The sequence below is a fragment of the Pteropus medius genome, unplaced genomic scaffold (genome assembly GCF_902729225.1).
Source record: "Pteropus medius unplaced genomic scaffold, Ma_sr-lr_union100, whole genome shotgun sequence".
Classification (NCBI taxonomy): Eukaryota; Metazoa; Chordata; class Mammalia; order Chiroptera; family Pteropodidae; genus Pteropus; species Pteropus medius.
Genome location: NW_024342471.1, coordinates 17,331,331 through 17,353,345, shown reverse-complemented (window position 1 = coordinate 17,353,345; position 22,015 = coordinate 17,331,331). Strand labels below are relative to the sequence as shown.

At 46.4% G+C, this 22,015-nt stretch overlaps 1 protein-coding gene across 31 annotated transcripts in view; it reads left to right on the top strand.

Moving 5' to 3' along the window:
* Positions 1-22,015, top strand: part of ZMYND8 (zinc finger MYND-type containing 8) — a 103,704-nt gene that overhangs the window by 64,161 nt on the left and 17,528 nt on the right. For 22 of the 31 annotated variants that reach the window (XM_039864529.1, XM_039864517.1, XM_039864524.1 and 19 more), the window contains 4 exons: positions 4,235-4,375; positions 12,061-12,213; positions 14,700-15,212; positions 19,869-20,243. In XM_039864529.1, the coding sequence (XP_039720463.1) occupies positions 4,235-4,375; positions 12,061-12,213; positions 14,700-15,212; positions 19,869-20,243 (1,182 nt within the window). The remainder of the gene's footprint in view (positions 1-4,234; positions 4,376-12,060; positions 12,214-14,699; positions 15,213-19,868; positions 20,244-22,015) is intronic. The other 9 variants (XM_039864526.1, XM_039864531.1, XM_039864527.1 and 6 more) reach the window with 1 other exon arrangement.

Below are 22,015 nucleotides of genomic sequence, written 5' to 3'. Positions count from 1 at the left end.
AATCTCAGCACCATCGACATTTTGGGTCAGATAATTCTCTGGCATGGGGGCCATCCTGTGCATGATGGGGTGTTTAATAGTGTCCCTGGCCTCTACCCACTAGATGCCAGTAGCACAACCTGCCCACAATTATGACAGCCTAAAGTGTCTCCAGACCATTGCCATGTAGCCCCTGGGGAGCATGGTCACCCCTCCAGTCTGCATTGAGAACCACTGATTTAATGCACCATGCTTTTGAAATTTAGCTCTGACAAAATTCTGATTGCTCAATATTTATCTTGGAAGCTCTTCAATATTTACATTTAATTTTATATCACTTTTTTCCTGAACATAAAATATTCCTTTTAGTGTTAGTATTATAGAATAAATAGCACACAGTTCTACCCTAAGAGGTGACAGTTGTTAGGAATTGGCTGTTCCTTCGCTTCAGATTTTTTAATGTATGTAATCACATTGATAATAAATTTCTTGTGGTGAAATGGGATCATACTAAGCTTTTGCTTCTTTCAGAAAACTTAGCAATGTTTCCTTGACGTCTTTTTAATTGTCAATAGTATATAGATTGTACATGAACATATCAGAAATGATGGGGCATGACCGAATTTTGGGATGCATTTCTTGGGGAAGAAACCTGATTTTATTCAGGTATATAAATGTAGGTGTTTTAAACAGGTAACACGGGTTTGTTTTCACAATGTCTATTTTATACATATATATATATGTCCTTGCTGACTTTCCAACCCCTAATGCTATAGACATTTTGGCCAGCCTGGTATTTTCCATGTTTCTCTAGATGGCCACGTTCGAAGCCAGAATACAAGTTATACAGTCACAGAGGCTCTTCCAGGGTCTCGGTGGGAAATGCTGGGTAAGGACAGTGTGTCTCAACCTTTTTTTTCATCGTTATCCCCAAGGATCCATTTTAGACATTTTCTTCCTTATCATCTTCCTGTGAATTTTTTTAAAAAATGGAGGTGAAATTCACGTGACCTAAAATGAACCATTTAAAAATAGACACTTCAGGGGTTAATTTAGTACATCCACAGCGTTGTGCAACTACCACCTTCGTCTAGTTCCAGAACATTCCCATCACTTCAAAATAAAATCCCTATGCCCAGTAGGCAGTCTGCCCCCCTCCCCAGCCCCCAGCTTTGCTCCACCCCTGCCCCGGCAAGCATCAGTCTGCATTCTATTCATGTGGCATCATCTATTCTGGATATTTCATTTAAGCAAAATCATACAAAGTGTGACCTTTTGTGTCTGGCTCCTTTCACTTGGCATTATGTGTTCAAGGTCATCCATGAGCATCAGAACGCCATCTCTTTTTACAGCTCAGTGACATTCCATTGCCAGTATACCACAGCTTGGCTGTCCGTTGATGGACATTGGGGTTGTGTCACGCTTTGGGCTGTTGTGCACAGTGCTGCTCTGAACATTCGTGTACATTTCTGTTTTCAGTTCTATGGGGCGTATACCTGGGGGTAGACCTTCATGAAATTTAAGAGTATTGTATATCTTCTTGTGTACTGCGTACATTTCTGTGCTTTATACATAGAGAGTAAGATTTTTTTTTTTATTCCCTAAGAATCACATTTTTGCCCCTTGAGGGCCATATTGCCCCTGTTGAGAATGCATGGATGAGGGTGAAAGCAGTAGAGATGGGTGATCAGGAGAGAGATCTGGGATATATTTTGGAAGCGGTATGTAGAAGCCTTGCTGAAGAGTTGGGTAAGTTGAGGCAGGGGAGCAAAGGGGGAGTTGAAGTGAGTGGTCTAGACGTGTTTGCCCTTGAGCAACCTAGCGAGTGGTGGTTCCAGTTATTTATTTTTATTACACATTGATACGCACGCAGAGAGAATTATAAATGTAGTAGCTTTACCTTAGCCTCTGCAGGATCGCAGGTCGGGCAGGGTCCTGTTGGACCACCTCCTGACCTCTGCTTTTTGATTTTTGAACTTGACCCATTAAACAGGGAAATGGAGTCTCACTTGGCTGAGGTGCGAGAGCACCCTTGCCTAATTTTTTTTGTTCCTGTCCCCTTTTAGGGTCAGGCTACCTCAACAAAGTTCTCTGCAGTCCCAAGCAGTGCTTTGCGGGGGTGGTAAGACCCTCACTACTAGACCTGCTTGCTAGTGTGTTTAAGAGAACACAGTTAGAAAAGCCTGGTCTTTAGTCCTCGTGAGGAGTATAGTACATTATACTGATCTCTTCAGCCAGTGGAAATCTCTTTTGGAAACAGATAGAACATGAATCAATGAATGATTAAAAAAACAAACACACACACACACAACATCTTAATACTAAAGATGTTATTGGGAATATTTAAGTCTTTTAAAATGCCTTTAACTTGTTGTTGGTTGTAGCGTGCAGGGGTTACTAGCAGTAGTAGTAACAGCCCTCAGAATGTTGTGTGCCTGGCCAGGCATTCCTTAATCCTTACAGTAAAATTAATTTAATTTAGCTTAACTCTCAAAATCACTTCAAATGTTTATTGAGTACATTCAAAGCAGCAGTTGACACAGATTGGCTACCTGATCCCCACCTCCTCTCATTTCCAGAAGAGGTGAAGGGTTCCCGCAGACACACCTGCTTCATCCCTGTGTGAACTGGTTGGTCTCAACACTGTCAGCATTCGGGGCCAAAGATAATTCTTTGTTCTGGGGGCTGTCCTGTGCACTGTTACGATGTTTAGCAGGATCTCTGGCCTCTACCTACTAGATGTCAGCACCCCGTTCCCCAGTCTGACAACCAAAAATGTCTGCAGACATTGCCTCATGTGCCCTGGAGGGCAAAATCATTCCTGGATGAGAACCACTAGTTTATATGATTGAAACCAAAGCCCTAGAGGTTAATGAGAACTAGAAAACAATGCTATACCAATGTTTAATAGATGCCAGGCACTGCTCAGATGGTTAATTTAGTGGATCCTTACAACTTGATGAGGGTAGGTACTTTTACTTTCCCTTTGTATTGTGTTATTAGTATCCCTTTTTGCCACTGCCAGGAAAGGAGGCTCAGAGATTCCAGGTATCTCTTGCCCAAGGTCACACAGCAAGTTATCAGCAGAGCTGGGATTTGAGCCCAGTCTGACTTCCAATCTGTGCTTGAATCCACTTCTGTGTCTAGAATCTTTCCCACTGTATTATGTTAAACACAGTGTGGCAGGTCCTGGCACTGGAGCTGAGGTTAGCTCCTGTATCCTGACTGGTATATTGACTGGCCATGGTGTACGAGTTCAGTCTATTGAATCTTCACGCCGAATGTCTGTATCTGGCAGGGAGGAGACCCAAGCGAGTGCCCACCCACCTGTCCGAGCACTTTTGAAGTCCCCGTGATGTCTTGATTCCTAATGACTTTGCCACTAACAGCTTTCTCTTAAGGACCAGATCGCCTCAGAGTTGGTTTCTTGTGCCTCCGAGGCCAGCTGGCCATTTTGTTGCCTGTCACACATTTAGTAACAGGACCAATAACATTGAACTGTTTAGGTAAAGGGGCAAGATATAAAGACTCTCTAGGAGGCTCTAGCTGGCTCATCTGAATGCTTCATTTTGTTAAATGGTTTGATGTCTGTCATCCCTCCCCTCACCCAGTGGATGAGGCTCAAGGGAGCAGGATGTGGTAGTTTTAAGATACTTTTAAAATCCTTAGGTATAGGTATGACTCTCCACCCTCCTGTCAAAATTTGAAACATAGTGAAAGGGAGATAATATACCAACGTCTCCTTACTCCATCTGGGGTGGAGTTTAACTTCATCCTTTGAAATGAGAACCCCAAGCTCTCCCAAGGGGTCGAGTTGGCCTCTGGGCAGGTGCAGTAACTGTGGGAGCCCACCCCTGTGACTTCCACAAACGGATAGCATGCCGTTTGTAAGCCTGGGCCTGGTCTCTGCATCTGGACCATGGTGGGGGCTGGTTTAATCGTTACTTGAGATTTACACCCGTGAATGGGCCAAACCAATTTCAGTGGCGGCTTAGCCGATTTGTCTTAGAGCTTTGTGTTTAATAGAATAACTGGGGAGGCCTCTTTCCTTTGTGGCTTTAACGGTTTAACGTTGGGTTAAAGCCCTTTGCTTTGAAATAAAGGGCCAGCCAGCCAGCCATGCCTGCTCCACCCCATCTGTGGCACTCTGGTGGCCTTTTTGAAATCCAGTACGATTTCTCTACTCTCCCCGCACCTACGAGTTGTATTTTTTTATTTGTAAATCTATATTTTAACAAGTACCATACTTTTTCAGCGTCACCAGCCTCCACGAAGACGGGACAAGCAGGGAGTTTATCCGGCAGCCCGAAACCTTTCTCTCCTCAAGCGTCCACGCCAATCACGACGAAAACGGACAAAACGGCCACCACTGGAAGCATCCTGAATCTTAACCTGGGTCAGTTGAAATTTTTGGAAGTCTCTTTTTGTGGCAGTTAGGAATATTTTTGCAAGTCGTGATGTTCTCTTTTGTGTGTGGTGCCTGAACTCTGAACTCTTCTGAGCAAACTATTTAAAAAGGCGCCATGGCCGAAGATGAAGAGAGATCCATAAAAGGAACAAGAAAGAGATTTCTCGGGGCTTGTTGACATGCAAGTTGTTTTATCTTGAAGTGCCTTAGGCCAGTGTTTACAACCTCACTTGCCCTTGACCACAGTACCCCAGTTCTCATATGTGTAAATGTACGTATTTAAAGAGCTGTAGGTGTACTCGATGTGTATCAAGTATTAAGATCAGTAAGGTAAAATGTGTTAATGTGATAAGGAGAGAGATGGGCAGGATGTGGGTGGGGACAAGAGGCAGTGGTTCAGGGAAGGCCTATTTGAGTGGAGAGGTGCATGGCAGGATAAACCAGCCATGCCAGTAACAGCAGAAACATTCTAGAAGCAACAAGAATGTTCTAGACAAGAATGTACAGGCCCTAGGGTAAGGATGAACTTTGTGTTATAGAAGTGGCAAGGAGGCCCAGGTAGCGTGTCCCAGTAGGAAAGGGGGAGACATGAGGTCAGACCGCACCGGGACCTTGAAGGCCCTGGCGGTGGGGTGCGGTTTGAGCAGTGAACCGACTTAGCATTTTAGAAGGACCTCTTTGGGTGCTGGCTTGAGAGCAGCCAGTGTTAGCTGTTCTCAACCAGAGCCAGTTCCTCCTTCACCCCAAGAGACATTTGGCTGTGTCTGGGTACATTTCTGGTTGTCACAACTGGGAGTGGACATGCTGCTGGCATCTAGTAGGTTAGGTAGAAGCCAGGGATGTTGTCGAAGACCCCGCAGTGCTCAGAGGAGGCCCCCACGGCCAAGAATTATTGGGTTGTGCCAGTAACTGTGTGGACAGATTTGGTCGTGGCAGGAGAAGTAGGAGCCAGGAAACCAGTTTTCGATTCTGTAAGTTTGAGATGGCTTACGAGGCTCCCAATAGGAGAAGTGAAGAGGGCGGGGTGCTCTGAGGCCAAGTTAAGGCAGGAGGTATAATGCTGGGAATCTTGGTTTATACAAGGGATTGGGGTAGAGCCCCAGTTCTCATAGTGGGGGCAGGCATGGGGCGTGGAGTGGGGTGCTACTGGCATTTAGTGGTTGCAGGCCAGGGATGCTGTTAAATGTCCCACAGTGCCTAGGACAGCCCCCCATAATGGAATTATCTGGCTCCAGTGGCAGTAATGCTGAGAGATTAACCCTGGTCTGGAGCATAAAGGAAGAGTGAGGACCCCGGACACTTGAGCAGAGGAGGCTGAAATGGAGCAGTGGACAAGGAGGAAGCCACACCAAAGGAGGAGGGTATTGTCCTAGAGGCCTTAAGGAGACAGCAGCCCCGCCTCATCTGCAGTTTGGCTTTCTTGGTTTCAGTTACCCATGGGTTAGCCAAGGTCCGAAAATACTCAGTGGAAATTTCCAGAAATAAACAATTCATAAGTTTTAAATTGTGCGTCATTCTGAGTAGTATGAAGAAATCTCACACTATCCAGCTCCGTCCTTCCCGGAGAAATGAATCATCCCTTTGTCCAGCGTCTTCACACTGTCTATGCTACTGGCCCGTTAGTCACTTAGTAGGCGTCTTCATTATCAGATCAACTGTTGCGGTGTCGCACTGCTGTGTTCAGGCAGCCCTTATTTTCCTTAATAATGGCCCCAAAGAACAAGAGTAGTGATGTTGGCGATTCAGACATGCCAAAGAGAAGCCATAAAGTGCTTCCTTTAAGTGCAAAGTGAGCACAGTACAGTAAGATTATTTGAGAGAGGAAGAGGCCACATTCGCATAACTTTTATTATGCTTTATTGTTATAATTCTATTTTATTATTAGTTATTGTTGTTAATCTCTTACTCTGCCTAATTTAGAAATTAAATTATCAGAGGAATTTAGGAATAGGTAATAACACAGTATAAGTAGGGTTTGGTACTATGCGCAGTTTCAGGCATCCACTGGGGGTTGGACTGTATCCCCCACAGGTGGGGGGACTGCTGTATGGGGTGTTTAGGAAGGGATGGGTGGCCACCTGTCTGCAGGGCTGCTCCAGCCTTTGGTGGTCAGTGCCTTCCTGACTCATCTCGTCCTGCAGTGCCATTTTCAAGTGGAGAAACTGAGGTACCCAGAAGGTGGCAGGGCTGGCGCAGGCCTCTGTCTCCATGGAGACCAGTGCCTCATTCATCCTGGGTCACCTATTAGTGCATCCCGGATGTGATCAGACAGTCAGGTGGTGGCTTTAGGGGCTCCAGTTCCGATTGACTGGTGGGAATTCCTCACTTGAACAGCAGGGCACCCATTTGCTTCCCTAGGGAATGCTCACTGTTCTCAGTAGGGTGGTTTGCTTTCTCACACCCTCCTCCCACCTCCACACCCCGAAAAGAAATGCCATGCAGAAGCTTTCTCACGGTCACATTTCCTCTTTGCCCGTCATGCGTGGCAAGAACAGCTGCTTTCCTAAACCAGGCGGGCTTTGGGCATCCTCGTGATAACTGTGGGTCTTTCGATGTGGCTTGACTCATGTAGGGAATGCAAGATTTCTTCCTGTCATGTGTTTCGGTTGGTGGGCACAGCGGAATCTGAGTCTCTGTTGCAGAAGTGAAGCTCCCTGCTAGTTCTTCCCATTCTGGGACATGCCTCGTTTTGTCAGTGGAAATGAAAGCATTGGGAATGCGGGTGTTTTAAGGGCTGAGATTTTAATTACCTAATGGGAAAAGGATCAGATAGGGAGCCACGGATGGGTAGAAAAGTCGGAAAGTGGAGGAAAATGCTAAAAAATTCTTGAGCATCCCACAAATGCTTTAATGGGACTTGAATTTTGTCTCATCTGTTTGAGCAGACAGAAATCAGACAGCACCAAGGATAATGACAGTATTAGATCTAAAAAAAACCCAGTATTTAATTTAAAAATTTATACTTGCAGAGCAAAATTATAGAGATGAAAACAAATCAGTGATTGCTGGGGTTTGGGGGTGGAGGAGAGGGGAGGGATTGACTACAGATCACTAAGGGGTTCTTTGGCAGATGGAGTTTCTCTACATTGTTTGTGGTTATGCAAATCTATGCAGGTGTTAATATTCATAGATCTGTATTCCCCCAAAAGTGAATTTTACTCTCTGTGAATTAAAACTATTAAAAAAAAAAATACAACAATCTTCAAGGTAGGTAATAGCCCCATTTCACAGAAGTGGAAACTGAGACCCAGAAAGTTAACTACTCAGACCTGCTCGTACGTAGCTTGGGCTCTTAACCCAGATACAGAAACTGAAATGCTATGAGACAGGCCTTGCTTTGACTTTCATTTGCCCTTCACTGTGCCTCTCGTGCTGTTGGATAAGTAGGCCAGGGGTCAGGGGGTAAGGTGACAAAGCGGAGTGGGCAATCACACGGAGGACAGAGTACTTTTCTTAGGAAGCAGCTCCTGCCAGTTCACCCTGAATTTTCAAGAAAAACAGAAATCCAGATTTTGATGCGAACTCTCCTAGTTTTTAAAATTTGGCAACAATTTCATCAAAAACCAAAACTACCTTGGGCCAGACCAACAGATAGAACTGAAAAGAACAAAAACTAGCCCACGGGTCATCCATGGTTACTCCACTACTCTTACAGTTAATTTTGGTGCGAGACAGGGGACGGTTTCTGCAGACCATTCTCGCCCCGGTTGGTGACACACGGTCCCTTATTGGCTGTCTTGGGCCTCTTCTCTTGGCTCCATACAAGGAGCCTGGCCCTGGAGGATTGCTATGCCCCCTTCTGTGGCTCCAAGGCGATTATAAATAAGTCATAGATAAGAATGAATTGAGGAGGCCATTGGGATGTGAGCGCTATTGGCATCCAGTGGTTAGAGGCCAGGGTTGCTGCTAAACATTGGCCACGACCCTTTCACTGCCACCTCCCCCCACAAAGACCTACCCAGCCCCAAATGTCAATAGTGCCAACATTGAGAAACCCCAAGAACACACATATGTGTTCATTATCTGTGTTCCATTTCCTTCTTTCCCATTCCAGTGCCTAAGTGTTCTACTAAGTGTCACTTTTTTCATCAGACACGTTGGCTTTCCACATCAGGACACAGAGATCTGCTGCCATCTTATTTTAGCAGCTGCATTTTGATCCATTTCAAGGAGAACTGTAACTTTAAGGTGCCACCTTATTTATTCACGCTTGGTTGTTTTCCACTTTTGCTGTCGTAAACAGCTGCAGTGAAGACCTTTTGGCCCATACGGGACTGTATCCAGAGAATAAATTTCCAGAAGGAGACTCGCGGGTCAGAGGCCATGCACAGTTGACATTCTGAGGGACAATGCCAAATTGCCCTCTAAGGGGGCGATTCTGATTTATGCTCTCTCCAGAAATCAAAGATGGTGCCTCTTTCTCTAGCGTGGGTACTTTTTTTTTCCATCTCTGGTTTCCATTTATAGCCTGAGCTGTCTTCATATCATCTGAAAAGTTCAAAATGTTGGCAGCGAGGGTAGATTCTGAAGATATTCCTGATATAGAAGGGCAGGGGTGGAAGGAGTCCTCAGAAGCGGCTGCGAACTAAACGAGAAATGGCAGCTCTTCTCCCTGTGGAGCTAGGGGAGAATCAAATATGGCTGAAAAGTTTCAGAAAGATAATTTCGTTTGGCTGACCTCCTGAAGATCTGCTCCCAGGGACCTGATCCCAGCCCCCTGGCTTTTGTTGGTTTCTTGTTAGAATAAACTTTACGGTACCTTATTGACTTGGGCAATAAGCTTATTTTGTAAAATGAGATGCTTTACCTTTTTTTTTTCCTGTTGATTATGACTAGTCCAGAGTTCAGTCTTTTTAGGCTAAAGTTACGAGATTGCGTGAACTGTAACACACACACACACACACACACACACAGGAGTCATTTTGGTGAGGTGTGGTCTCTTTCTGTGAACCCTAAGGTGCTGCTATTACTGCAAATAATCCAGGGTTAAGGCAGATCATGAGTTTGCTTTACTCTCATGGAAGATGGTACACGACGAGGCTCTCAACCTTAGCTGCCATTAGAATCACGTGGGCATTTTTTTTTAAAAGACCAGTGCCCGGGCCCTTCCCCCGGGTCAGTTAATTCGAGAGTCTCTGGGGGTGGGGGGGTGGCCGAGGCATTAGGATTTTTTTAAAGCTCGACAGGTCATTTCAGTGTGCAGCCAGGTTTGCAGTCACAGGGACTAGAACAAGGGGTGACACAATTTATAGCCTGCAGACCAAATCTGGCCCCCTACCTGTTTTTGCAAATAAAGTTTTATTGGAACACAGTCACACCCATTCGTTTACATGTTGTTTATGTTCAGTTTTGTACCAGAGCCCACATAGTCCACAGAGCCCAGTTTATTCTCTAAGCTTATACAGAAAAAGTTTGCTGACCCCTGATACAGTAGCTTGTGTTTTTCAGTAGCTACTGTATGGAATCTATTAACCATATAGGGATGTTATTGATCATTTGCGCTGTGCCCCTCCCCTATCCCACTTCATGGAAACTTTTTTTTTTTTTGAGGAGACACTTCTAACTTATGCTTGAAAAGACTGTCTTTTCCCTCTGGACTCCATTATGCTTTCTCCTTCCAGAGAGCAGAAATTATGAGACAGGCCTCACATTCTTCCGCTTTTGCTGTCATATTAGCAGCTCAACTGTCGAAATCCTTAAGTCCTATTCGTAAGCTCTTTAATCGAATCTTTTTGTCTTTCTCTTTCCCTGGTCCTCCTCCTCCTCCTCCTCCTCCTCCTCCTCCTCCTCGCTGTTTTATCATCGTTTCACTCTGTTCCCTTTGTAAGGTGCTCCTCGAGTAAATCTGAATGAACATTCTTTTTCTGAAGTGACGGTGTTGTCTCTTTGAGCATCTTCAGACCTGGTGCTGATAGGCTCTCTGAATAGCCCCTGGTCAGCATAGAGTACATGTGCACACAGATGCTCACATGCATGTGTACACACACACACTGCTCACATATATACACACATGAGTATGTAATACACATGCTTACATACATGCACGTGGATGCACACATGCATGCAGTGCTCACACGCACATGTTTGCACAGACATGCGTGCAGTGCTCACATGTACGTGCATGCACATGCTCACACATGGATATGGTTTATAGAGCCTGTTCTTGCATGACAAGGATGCTGTCTCTGCTTCCTTTGGAATCTCCACAAGTGTGGGGAAAAGGCCCTTCCTAATCTCAGCGGAGGCGTTATTTATGGTGATAAAGTCAAGTCGGAGCAATTAGTTACTCTGCTCACCTATGAGTGTGTTGTGTGGGGCATTGGGGAAGCCACCTGTGGTCACTTAAAGGGACGAGTCACCGGATGTGCAGTGTAAGGGAGTGTCCCCTTCCTAGGTGAAGGAGAAGGTGCGTGACGCATGTTGGAAAACAGAAAAGAATCGAGAGGAGAGTGTGAACGCTTTGACCAGCCCTTGCAGTCCAGCTCTCAGTCCGTATCTCAGCCTCTTTAGCAGCCTGGTGGGCGTTGGTGGCATGCGCTCCCAGCTGGTGGGGACAGGCTCAGGGGTGGCTTTTCCTCCTTGTCCTTGCTTTGATGCCACATACTTTCTGATTGATTTTTCTGGGATCGGGCATGGTAGGGAGGAAGCCCACATTTCTCTGCTTGGTGTCGGTTGCAGGGCATGCTGGAGAGTGACAAGGCAGGTTGAGAGAGAGGCATTGCTCCTGCATGTAAAGTCTCTCGTGGCTTTCTAGACCTTTGCAGCCACCTTAGTTTTGCCCCCTTCTTATGTTTTGGGGACACTAGAGGAGGCAGCAGAGGAAGTGGGGAAAGAATTCAAGAAATGCAAACTTAAGGACCCTTTAGAACCTGGTCCGATTGGTCATATAAAGAGCCCACAGCAAAAGTTGGGTGGAGGCGGGACCCCTCGGCCTGAGCCATCGTCAGTCAGAGAGAGGCCCCTGCCTGGGATCAGGGCAAGGAGCTCGGACTCTCCTTCTGGAGAGGACACAGATTCACTACCCAGGGCTCATCTAGTCACCTGTCCTCAGATGCTGTGAGCCAAAGGGAGGTGCAGCAGGCTGGCAGGAAGGAAGGTCTCCCTCTCTGGTACCTGCCCTCTCTTTCTCACGTGAGCTCCAGACTAGGTCCGGGCGAGGTAAGAATGAAAAGCGAAGCCTCTGCAGTAAACGAGGAGCTGGGGCCCCCGTTACCAGTGTGTGTTCTCTGAGGGGCTCGACATCTCTACAAAGCGTCTCTGATCTGGGCCTGGAGTTGAAAGCACCTTCTGCCCGGACTTGCTGTCACTTTATCTGCTAATTGAGATTGAGCCTATTACTGTAACCTTTGGTTTTCGAGATCCCAAATGGTGCTGAGTTCCACAGACAACCATCTGGCTGGGACTGTGCATTTTTTAAATATTGAAAGCAACCCAGGCGACTGTATAGCGGACTGACGAAACCTGCCGAATGTTTTCTCGGGCTATCATCTCCCAAGTCAGCCCATGTCACTGAGCAGGTGATACTGTTGGGACAAATGACAAAATTGTTTTAGGTTTTGCACCCCACTCTCATGGTCTAAAATGTGCGTCTACAAGAAGGAAGCTATATGATGAGCATTGTTTGTTCGTCCCTCCAACACCTGGCCTTACGAGGGTGCGATGATGTCTTCCAGATCGAAGCAAGGCTGAGATGGACTTGAAGGAGCTAAGCGAGTCGGTCCAGCTGCAGGCCGCCCCCGTCCCTCTCATCTCTCCCAAGCGGCAGATCCGCAGCAGGTTCCAGCTGAATCTTGACAAGACGATAGAGAGTTGCAAAGCACAATTAGGTACGTATGTTTTTTACGGTTCGTTTTTATCATCATCATCATTATTTGTGGGGTTTCCACCTGGGTGAAATCAAAGTTGGATTCTGGCTGCGTTGAGCAGTTGTTTTAACCTTGAGTTGCTTGTTCAGCTAAAAATACATTTCCACGCATGGCAAAATCGTTCAGATTTGCTGGGTCATTGTTCCGATGGGCTCTTTGAACTCCTCAGAGTTTTTTCTTTGGTGGCGGCAGCCTGCAGACCCGAGGTGCAGGTTGTAAGACAGTTTGGGAGCAGAAGGGGCCTCTTGTGTTTGCCTCTGCGCTCCCTGTCAGTACTTGTTAGCATCTCGGCGTCAGAATGCAGTGTGTCCCACAAGTGTCCAACACAGACCTGTGTCCAACACAGACCTGTCCCCTCCAGACTGGGCCCTCCCCACCTGGCAGACCCGACCTGCTTCTGTCCATATTGCCTCCCTTCCTCTTCCCTTGTGCTACCTGCCTTCATGCTGCCTACCTGAATCCTGTCCCTAAGGCTGAGCTTGGTGTCATCTCCTCTAGGGAGTCTCCTCTGACTGCCCTCCCCATCTGCTGGCCTCCTTGATACTTGATTGCTGGGAAGCATCAGTGGTCTTTTGTGTGGGGGTACCCTTCCCAACCCAGACTGGAAGCTCCTTGTGGGCAGGGAGGTTCCTTACAAAGGTTTGCCTTCTCCAAGGTACTTGGTCTTATGTACACACTAGTGCTCTGGAATATCGATTGAATAAGTAAATAAAGAAGTGGAGGATAGCTGGGCTTCAGGAGAGAGAGCCCAAGGAGCTGTGGTTGGGAGTCGTCAGGCTGTCAGCAGAGAGCATTCCTTTTGGGTTACCTGTTCGGTTAGGACATTGAGTGGCAGGGATGAAATTTTGCAGGCCATTCAAATATCCCTCTTGGGTCCTTCTACATAGCTGGTCTAACTCCTTGATTTGTTGCTATCATTTATGAGGATTTTAATACTTCGGTTTACTGACGTTTCCTGTGCAGCCTGCACTGTGCTAAGTAAGCGCTGTGCAGAGATTGTCCTGGGAGGTTGATAGTGTTATCAGTTCCATTTTGCAGTGAAGAAACTGAGGCTCATTCAGGGTCACGTAGCTAATAAGAGCGGAGGAGCAGGATTTCGGTTTATATCCTTTGGGTTCTGATACCCTAGCTTTTCCTATCACACATCTTTCTGTCTGATCATTAGCTACACTAGCACAAGCCCAACGACCCAGAAATTATACCAGATCTGGGTTTTATATTTTGACTTCTGTTTTTGTTTGCGCCCCGGTGGAGGCAGATGTAATTCACCAGAGATTCGGCTGGTGTCTAGTGCTCTGGGCTGTTGATGGCTCTTGTCATTTTGCAAGTTTGCTTGCAGTGTGTCTGGGCCAGGATAGTGACCCACTGCTCTAGAATGAAGGCAGTAAGAGTTGCTTGGGATTTCATCTTTTCAAAATTTTCAGATATAGTATTATTTGCCCACTGCCTGTGGACATTCATCGCTGGGAGCAGGAGACATAAGTGGGTTAAATGGAACTATTGTTAGTAATAATGCTTTCGCCCATTCTCGTTTGTGTGTATGTGAAACACCTGCTGTTTCGTCTTTCCCTTTTGATGGAGACATGGAAATTGGTGACTTTCCTTTTGGCTCCATTATAAGTGCACGAACAACGCAGACACAATGACATTGACTCTGTGTATCAGCTCAGAGTGCAAGATGGGGACTGGGTCACCTGGAGACGGTGCCCCCCACCTAAAGGGGCTGGTGGCCTCTCAGCACAAGCCCGCCATCTTGATTTCTCTGTGAAATTTCCTGATTTGTGAATTGGGCACCAAGTTCCAAATTAAAAAATGAAAAACAAACAATAAAACACCTGCGGGCCCAGCCACTGCTTCCCAAATAAAACGTGTCACAGGCTTGCGGGCCGTGAGGTTGCCACCTCTGCCTTAAAGCTTTGGCTTATTTCTTTGTGCCCTGGACACAAAGCGGGAAGGACTTCAATGCTTTGGGAATGCCTGGGAAGGGTGCTGGTGGTGAGTCAGGAGCCCAGGGTTTTGGCTTTGCCTCTGTCTTATTTTTTGGTGTGTCCTGGGCCAAGTGATTTCTCTGGGCCTCTGTTTTCTGTTCTGTAAAATGGATCAGTTTTAGCAGCTTATCTCTGATGTTTCCTTCCATCCATCCCATTTTCTGTATCCCAGTTAGTTACCAATATTGTAAAGATTTAGCTCCAGATAAATTCAAAATTTATGCCGTTTGGTCCCCTGTCATCTTTGAATGTTGATACCTGAAACCAAACACAAGTTCCCTTTGTCACCTGTCATCAGTGGCAACATGAGTTCCCTGCTGACCCCACCAGGCCAATGTGATGCGATTTGAAATGTATTTTTTTTTATTTCCAGCGTTTGGCGTGGAAAATGTTTGCGTTTTTGGTCCTGCTCTTTATTTTGTGACTGCGCCACATGCTGGGTTTTCTTTTTGAATTTAGGCATAAATGAAATCTCAGAAGACGTGTATACGGCCGTAGAGCACAGCGACTCAGAGGATTCTGAGAAGTCAGACAGTAGCGATAGTGAGTATATCAGCGATGATGAGCAGAAGTCCAAGAATGAGCCAGAAGACGCCGAAGACAAAGAAGGTCGTCAGATGGACAAAGAGCCATCTGCTCTCAAAAAAAAGCCCAAACTGGCAAACCCAGTGGAAATTAAAGAAGAAATGAAAAGCACATCATCGCCAACCAGTGAGAAAGCAGATCCAGGTTCAGTCAAGGACAAACCAAGTCCCCAGCCTGAGAAGGACTTTGCAGAAAAAGCAAAACCCTCACCTCATCCCACAAAGGATAAACCGAAGGGAAAAGATGAGACGGATTCCCCCACAGTCCATTTGGGCCTGGACTCCGATTCAGAGAGCGAACTTGTCATAGATTTAGGAGAAGACCATTCTGGGCGGGAGGGTCGAAAAAATAAGAAGGAACCCAAAGAACCGTCTCCCAAGCAGGATGGTAAGTGATTGTACAGTTTCCAGTTTCTTGATTTGGTTTCACATGACACCTTGCACTTGTAGTATCAAAAGTTATGTGACCCTCTAACATCACCAAAGGAGGCACAACAAAGCTTTGACTGACTCAGGGTCACCTAGCTAGCTGGTTACCTGATAAGACTGGGACTTAAACTGGGCCTCCTCACCTTGAACCCGGCCAATACCCAATGGGGTTGATTTTTAGTGCGGATATAATAAGTTAGGAAGTAGTAGTTGCTTCTAGTAATCAAGTCATTTTTAGCTTAAGCAGCTTCTTTATACTCAATATGCTCACTCTTTTCCTTGAAATGTCAACATTTAGACAGTTGACAAGGCTGAAATTGTTATGCGTGTTCAGTTTGAAGATCTCGATGAGTTTACCTGCCCTTTCCTCCCCTTATGTTGCCTAGGCATCTCAAAGTGTGTTTTCTTACCAGAATATGAGACCGTGCGGGTAGGTGGTGCCAGAATGCCGAGTGCTTCTTAGGGCGCTGGAAATCCACGCGGCGTTGTGTGGTGTGTGCCTGAACTGGTCTTTTGCCCCACCCACCATATTTAGATTTAATTGACCTGAGCTCAGATTTCTCAACCCTGGCGCTACTGACACTTGGGGCTAGGTAATTCTTTGTGGTGGGGGCTGTCCTGTGCATTGGAGGATGTTTAGCAGCATCCCTGGCCTCTACCCACTGGATGCTGGTAGCACCTGCCCAGTTGTGGCAGTCAAATGTGTCTTGACATTTCCAGATGTCCCCTGGAAGGCAGAATGTCCCCTGGTTGAGAACGACTGCCTGAGTCTCAGCAGTGCTTCTGTTGCTGGTTTTATAGGCTGAACCAGCAGTGGCTGTCCATAGGCCTGCTGCAGCCAGGCATGTTAGCAAACCCTCAGAATGCACGTGGGAATGATTTGAAGGGTGTCCTTTCCATTGACAAAGCAGTCAGCACATTTTCTGTTGGTTTAGCAAGTGGTTAGTGAGGGGATCCCAACATGCCCAAGAAAGGTAATGAAGAATTCATTGGGGGCCCGGGAGTAACATTGACCAAGGGTAAATGAAGACGATATAGCCCCGTAAAACATATGTACTTTGTGAGTAGCTTAAGGGGTCACCAGGGTTAATTTTTGATTATGCCTAACTTGTGACAGGAGCTAGCTTCTCAACCAGACCCTTGAGTTAAGATGTGATTCTGTGTCCCCTGGGCATACTCTGGCTGCTTAAAAGGGAAGTCACAGACAGGCCTTGAGGATCTTTCCTCTGCGATTGTGTCATAGTCTGAGCTGTTCTGGAACCTTTATTTCTGCAGGTCATCAAGCGAGGCTGACATGTCTCTGCATGTGCAGGAGGGAGAGAGAGAGCACTTGAGTGAGACAGGAAGGGTAGACCACCACAGCATCCCTGAGTCATCTTTTAGATTTGCGGATGGCTCTAAAAATGGGCTTTGAAGGACCGCCTCTCATGTTGCAGAGAACAGTAGGAATAGCATTTATTCCATGAGGTTTGTGGGAATATTTGGGTATAGATGACAGTGTTCCTATAAATGATACTGAAATATATTTATACTGTCCCCTTCTTTCTGGAACAGATCTTTTCATTGATTGGTTTTATGCTCCTTCCTCTTCCAGAAGGGATTTGTGACAGATTCACATGAATTCATAATCATGAAACAAAATGCAAATACGATAGAATAGTGAAAGGTCTGGGAAGAGTTTGTATACAGAAATACATAGTGTTTCATCCTTCAGAGTTAGCAAAGTTGGGATTCATTTTGGCTCCGAGCTGCCCAGCAGTCAGAGCAAAAGAGGAAACACAGTTTCTTAAAACAGTGGTCCCCAATCTTTCTGGCACCAGGGACCAGTGCCCCCATGAAAGTCTCATGCCTGAGGATCTGAGGTGGAGCTGAGGTGGTGATGCTAGTGCTGGGGAGCAGCTGCAAATACAGATGAAGCTTCGCTCCCTGGCCTGCTGCTTACCTCCTGCTGTGCGGCCTGGTTGCTAACAGGCCACGTACCGGTCCGGTCCGTGGCCCAGGGATTGGGGTCCCAGCCTTAAAAGATCTCATATTTTCCAAACAATAAAAAAAAAATCCAGTCAATTACATGAAGCAGAGCTCTTCCTTGCACTGATGTTGGAGGGAAATTTCTCCAGGATGCCCTGAGTTTGCGGTGGAGGATTAAGCTGAAGATGATTCTAAAATATAATTCAGTTAGAGCAGATTCCCAGGGGTTGGGGAAAAACCAACTATTCTTAAATTCCAGATCCTCCCCCTGACGATGGTTTGGGCTTGAAGAAGAGGCTTCGTGTCCGATTTCCTATTCTGCAGTAGAGCATCTTTTCAACGATGTGCTTTTATGAATTTATTAAAGCGAAGGGCATTTTAGAGTGTGCTCTGGTGAACTCTAACATCCCTTCGGCTAGGAATTCAGCTTATGCATAGAATGTGAATCCTCATAATACTAAAACAGCTTGTAATAGCAAGTGATGACAGAACAGGCAAAGGGAGCTCACTTAGAGACCTGTGCTCACCTGTAACATCGGTAACTTTTTTAAAAAATCCTCATTTTACATACAAAACAGTAGCCAAACTCTGGAATAAGTAGGTTAATTTGACGGGGGCAGCATCTGGATGCTGGCCATTCAGGGAGCAACACTTTTTTGGGCTATAGGTAATTGATGACATACTCCGAGTTTCTAGAACAAACAGAATTTTCCAGAGCCTTTTGTTTTTCCTCTTCATGAACCATCAGAATCCCCTAGAAATTCAAATACATTAGTGTCTGAATGATAACCCCCAAAGAGTGTTTTGGGCGTAGAATCTTTTCAGATTGCAAATGCCAGTTATTTACTTGGAAAAGTGGGCTAGGCGTGATTCCTGCAGAGCAATATGCAAAGCTGGCCGTTTGCTTTTACAGATCAAGAGAGAGAAAAGGATCTTTTTGTGGTTGCCCTTGGACTGAGGCGGAGACTAGGCTAGCTAATCAATAATAATAGTGTATTTTTAGGTCACATGGCAGAAAAGAAGATGGTATTGAAGGTACTTCTGCAGGTTAGGAACCCTACCTGGAGACCATTCCCTCTGTGGGTTCTTAGAAGGGCCAGGTTCAAAGCTACCTGCGCCCCTGAAAGGGGCAGGTTCTCTATCCAGTGTTCGGCAGGTTGTCCTGGGGAAGGGTTGAGGCTCCTCACTGCAGGAAGAGCTCCCCTTCCTGTCCCACCCCATACCCTTGGCCATGAACTTGGCTGAGCTCTCCTCTCCAGAGGGGCAGGAGGGCCAGCCAGATGCAATAAGCACCAAGAAAGCCTCCCTTGTCAGAAAAGTCATCTTGTCTTTCCTTCTCTATTTCCTTGGTGTTCCAAGACCCACAGCTCACTGAAAATCTTCCCTAGAATAATCAAGACTCAGGTCTTTTCTAGGAGTTACAAATCTGGAAAGACGGGTGGAGTCTTCATTAAAAGGAGTTTGATATCCAAGCACATCATCTACAATTGGGGCGCTGACTTGCAGCTGTGCTTAGTGTGTGATCCTTGTGGGGAGGCTCACCTTGCCAGCGATAACTGACCCCTGTTCTCTAAACAAGCCCTCACATTGTTGCCCCTGTCTGTGCCGCTCAGTGCTTCTGGCTCTAACCTGCCTTCCGGCCCCCCTTGCTCACTGCCTCCCTCACTCACCGAAATGTTCCCTGTTTAAACATGTCTTGGCTAATGCTATTTCCCCCCAGAGTCTCAGCTCTGCCTGGTGAAACCCAAACCTCCACCCCCATGGCCCAGCTCCTCCCAGAAGACATACTCCGTAAAGCAGCTTTCTCCAAACTTGAGGCATTCATGTTCATTATCTTTGCCATTCTCAAGTCCTGCTTGTATATAGTTATTGACTTAGTATTTTTATTTGAAACAACTTACTCTTTAAAAAAAATTAAACCCATTTTCCATCACTTGACCATCACACAATAGGTAAACCAGTATTGCTTGCTATACCTGTAATACATTTATCGCAAGAATAAATAAAATCCAAAGGAAGCCACTCAAATTCTAGATAATACATCGTGTCTGGAAGGTTCTGGTCTTGGGGTGGAATCCCATTTAGTGTTAGGCGTCAAGGCGCGGGTTGCCAGGCTGAGACTTTGTCCTGGAGGGACTCAAACGAGGTTAAAGGGACACTTTTGGTTTTGAATGATTTAATGTTATTCGGTGCCTCGGCCATTGGGAACCCATCCGTTTCTTTGGGGTACACGCTCTAGCCAGAGGGTTTCTCTTAATTCCTGTATTGACTTTGGCTGGGTCTTTCTCTTAGTGTCCACCCAATTCTGACTTCAGAAGACAGGACACTGGTAGTGTGACTGTTCGTGCACTGCCTCCTCCTCAAGTTCACGGGCATCTTGAGGGCACGGGCTGGGTCTGGTTCACCCCGTTTTCCCCAGAGGCTTTGACATGTCCAGATGTGAGCAGGTGCTCACAAGAGGAGGCTGATAGCTGAGATAGAAGATGCTAAGTAAATAAGGTGAGAATATGCAGAGGGGGGAGCAAATTTTGGGGACGTACCTGGACCCGGGTTGTTTCCCCCAGAACTTGCTGGCCGGGAGACCCTGCAGGCGAACCTGAATCCAATCCGCTTTTTCTTTGTTTGCTTTTCCCTGCGTTGGCTTCAGTTGTAGCTAAAGCGCCACCGGTCACGACGACAGGCAGCCAGTCTCCCCCCGAAACGCCGGTCCTCACCCGCTCGTCCTCCCAAACTCCCACGGCTGGTGTCACGGCCACCACCAGCACCACGTCCACGGTCACGGCCCCAGCCGCCGCCGCCACAGGGAGCCCGGTGAAAAAGCAGAGGCCGCTTTTACCGAAGGAGACTGCGCCGGCCGTGCAGCGGGTCGTGTGGAACTCATCAAGTAAGTTTCAAACGTCCTCCCAAAAGTGGCACATGCAGAAGATGCAGCGCCAGCAGCAGCAGCAGCAGCAGCAAAACCAGCAGCAGCAGCCTCAGTCTTCCCAGGGGACGAGATATCAGACCAGACAGGCTGTGAAAGGTACCGAGCCTCCCCTTCTGCTCTCCGTGGCGTCCGGTCCCTTTTTTTGCCACATCGACAGGAGAAAAACCATTCTTTTCTTTTCTTTTCTTTTTCCTTTTTCTTTTTTCTTTTTTTAGTTCCCGTTTGTTTCGTGGCCATTTGTACCCTGAAGGCCTCACACATTCCACTTGGCATTACTTTTAGAAATCGTTTTGTAACCTGATTTTTTACTTTTAATTTTTTTTTTTTTTCATTTTATAAATGATACATGCATATATTCTCCTTGGAAAGGGGGCAAGATATTTATGCAAAATTTGTCCCAATTCATGCAATTGTCCCGATTGGCCTTCCGTTTTATCCTCCTCCCTTTCTCAGTGGCCACTGTTAACTGTGAAACCTTTTTTATGCACGTACGCATATATATTTATATATATGACTCTCCATTACAATACTCCTTTTTTTTTTTCCTTTTTTAAAACATGAAAATGGTACCATTTTTTCCCCCCACCCATCAGCATGTTTTGGAGGTCCGTCCATGTCAGTACACACAGCTCTATCTTATTTTAGACTGCTGCATAGTATGCCATAGTTTATTTAAAATATTCCCCTACGGATGGGCATTTTGGTTGCTTCCAGTTTTTCCCTGTTGTAAGCAGTGCTGCAGTGCATACTGTTGTATTTGTTTCCTTGTGCACCCTTGTGAACCTCTGGCCATTATTTTGAAAAGAATGAGGCGAGAAGTCAGTAGCAAAGCCTTTCTCAGTGACTGGGGATTGGCCACATCCACAAGAAGAGCCGGCACTGAGAACCGGGTGCTAAAGTTGCAAAGTCAAAATCCCCACCAGCCGTGCAGGAGGCTTGGTCTGGAGCTGACGAGGGGGCGGAGAAAGTGCTCATCTGATGGGTAGCCATTGCCCAGCTCCTGTGTGCACTGATGCAGGTCTCGTCCGTGGGGAAGACATGCATCTGAGTCCTTGAAGGTTGGACTCCTTGACTGAAGCTTTCAAGTAGTGAGTGTACCTAGTGAGTAGGACTCTGAATTCAGAGTAGCCGCAGAATAGGAGGTTGAAAGGCAGCCACATCTTGAATTGGCCCCCCAACGAAACCCTTCAAAGATTGGGGAGAGGGAAGGCTGAAAGATCGAATAGGGTGGAGTACAGCTGGCTTGATCACCCTTTTTCAAGAGTTGGTGGGACAGAACTGAATCTAGGATTCTGAGATTTGGGATGACTGGTTCCAGTTTTCTGTCTTTATACCCTATAAGCATTCTGAACCTTCCCCAGAAGAACTTAGGCAAGAAGAGGCTCATTGATGGTGTGTTTCTCCATCTCCACGTTTTCTTGTGTCAAAGACAAAGCTGGATTCTACTTAAAGTGATAAGGACAGAATTTATTCAGTAACGGACTTTTAACATAGGGACAAAAGTCTGGTGTAAACTGAAGTCGACTTTGATTTGTACAGAGGTGACTGGGTGTTTTAAAAGGAGAATGAGGTGATAGCAAGCGGGGAGGGTGGGTGGGACAACAGTCAGGGATGTGAAAATTTACAAAAGTGGGAAGATGGCTGGTCCATGTGAAACCCACCGGGGTTTGCTAACTGACGCCTATCGGAGTTCAGCTTCTGACTTCCCCTAGAAGCTGGAGACAGGGGCCCCATCTTTAGATATTCTCCTGAACAGTCAGTTCTTTGAGTGGCCTTGAGTTTTCTCAGGCAGACACTTTAAAGGGGACTGGGGTCACCCCAGGGGTGTGGCCTTGAGCTGTTAGAAGCTACGTTGGTGTTTAAGTCTT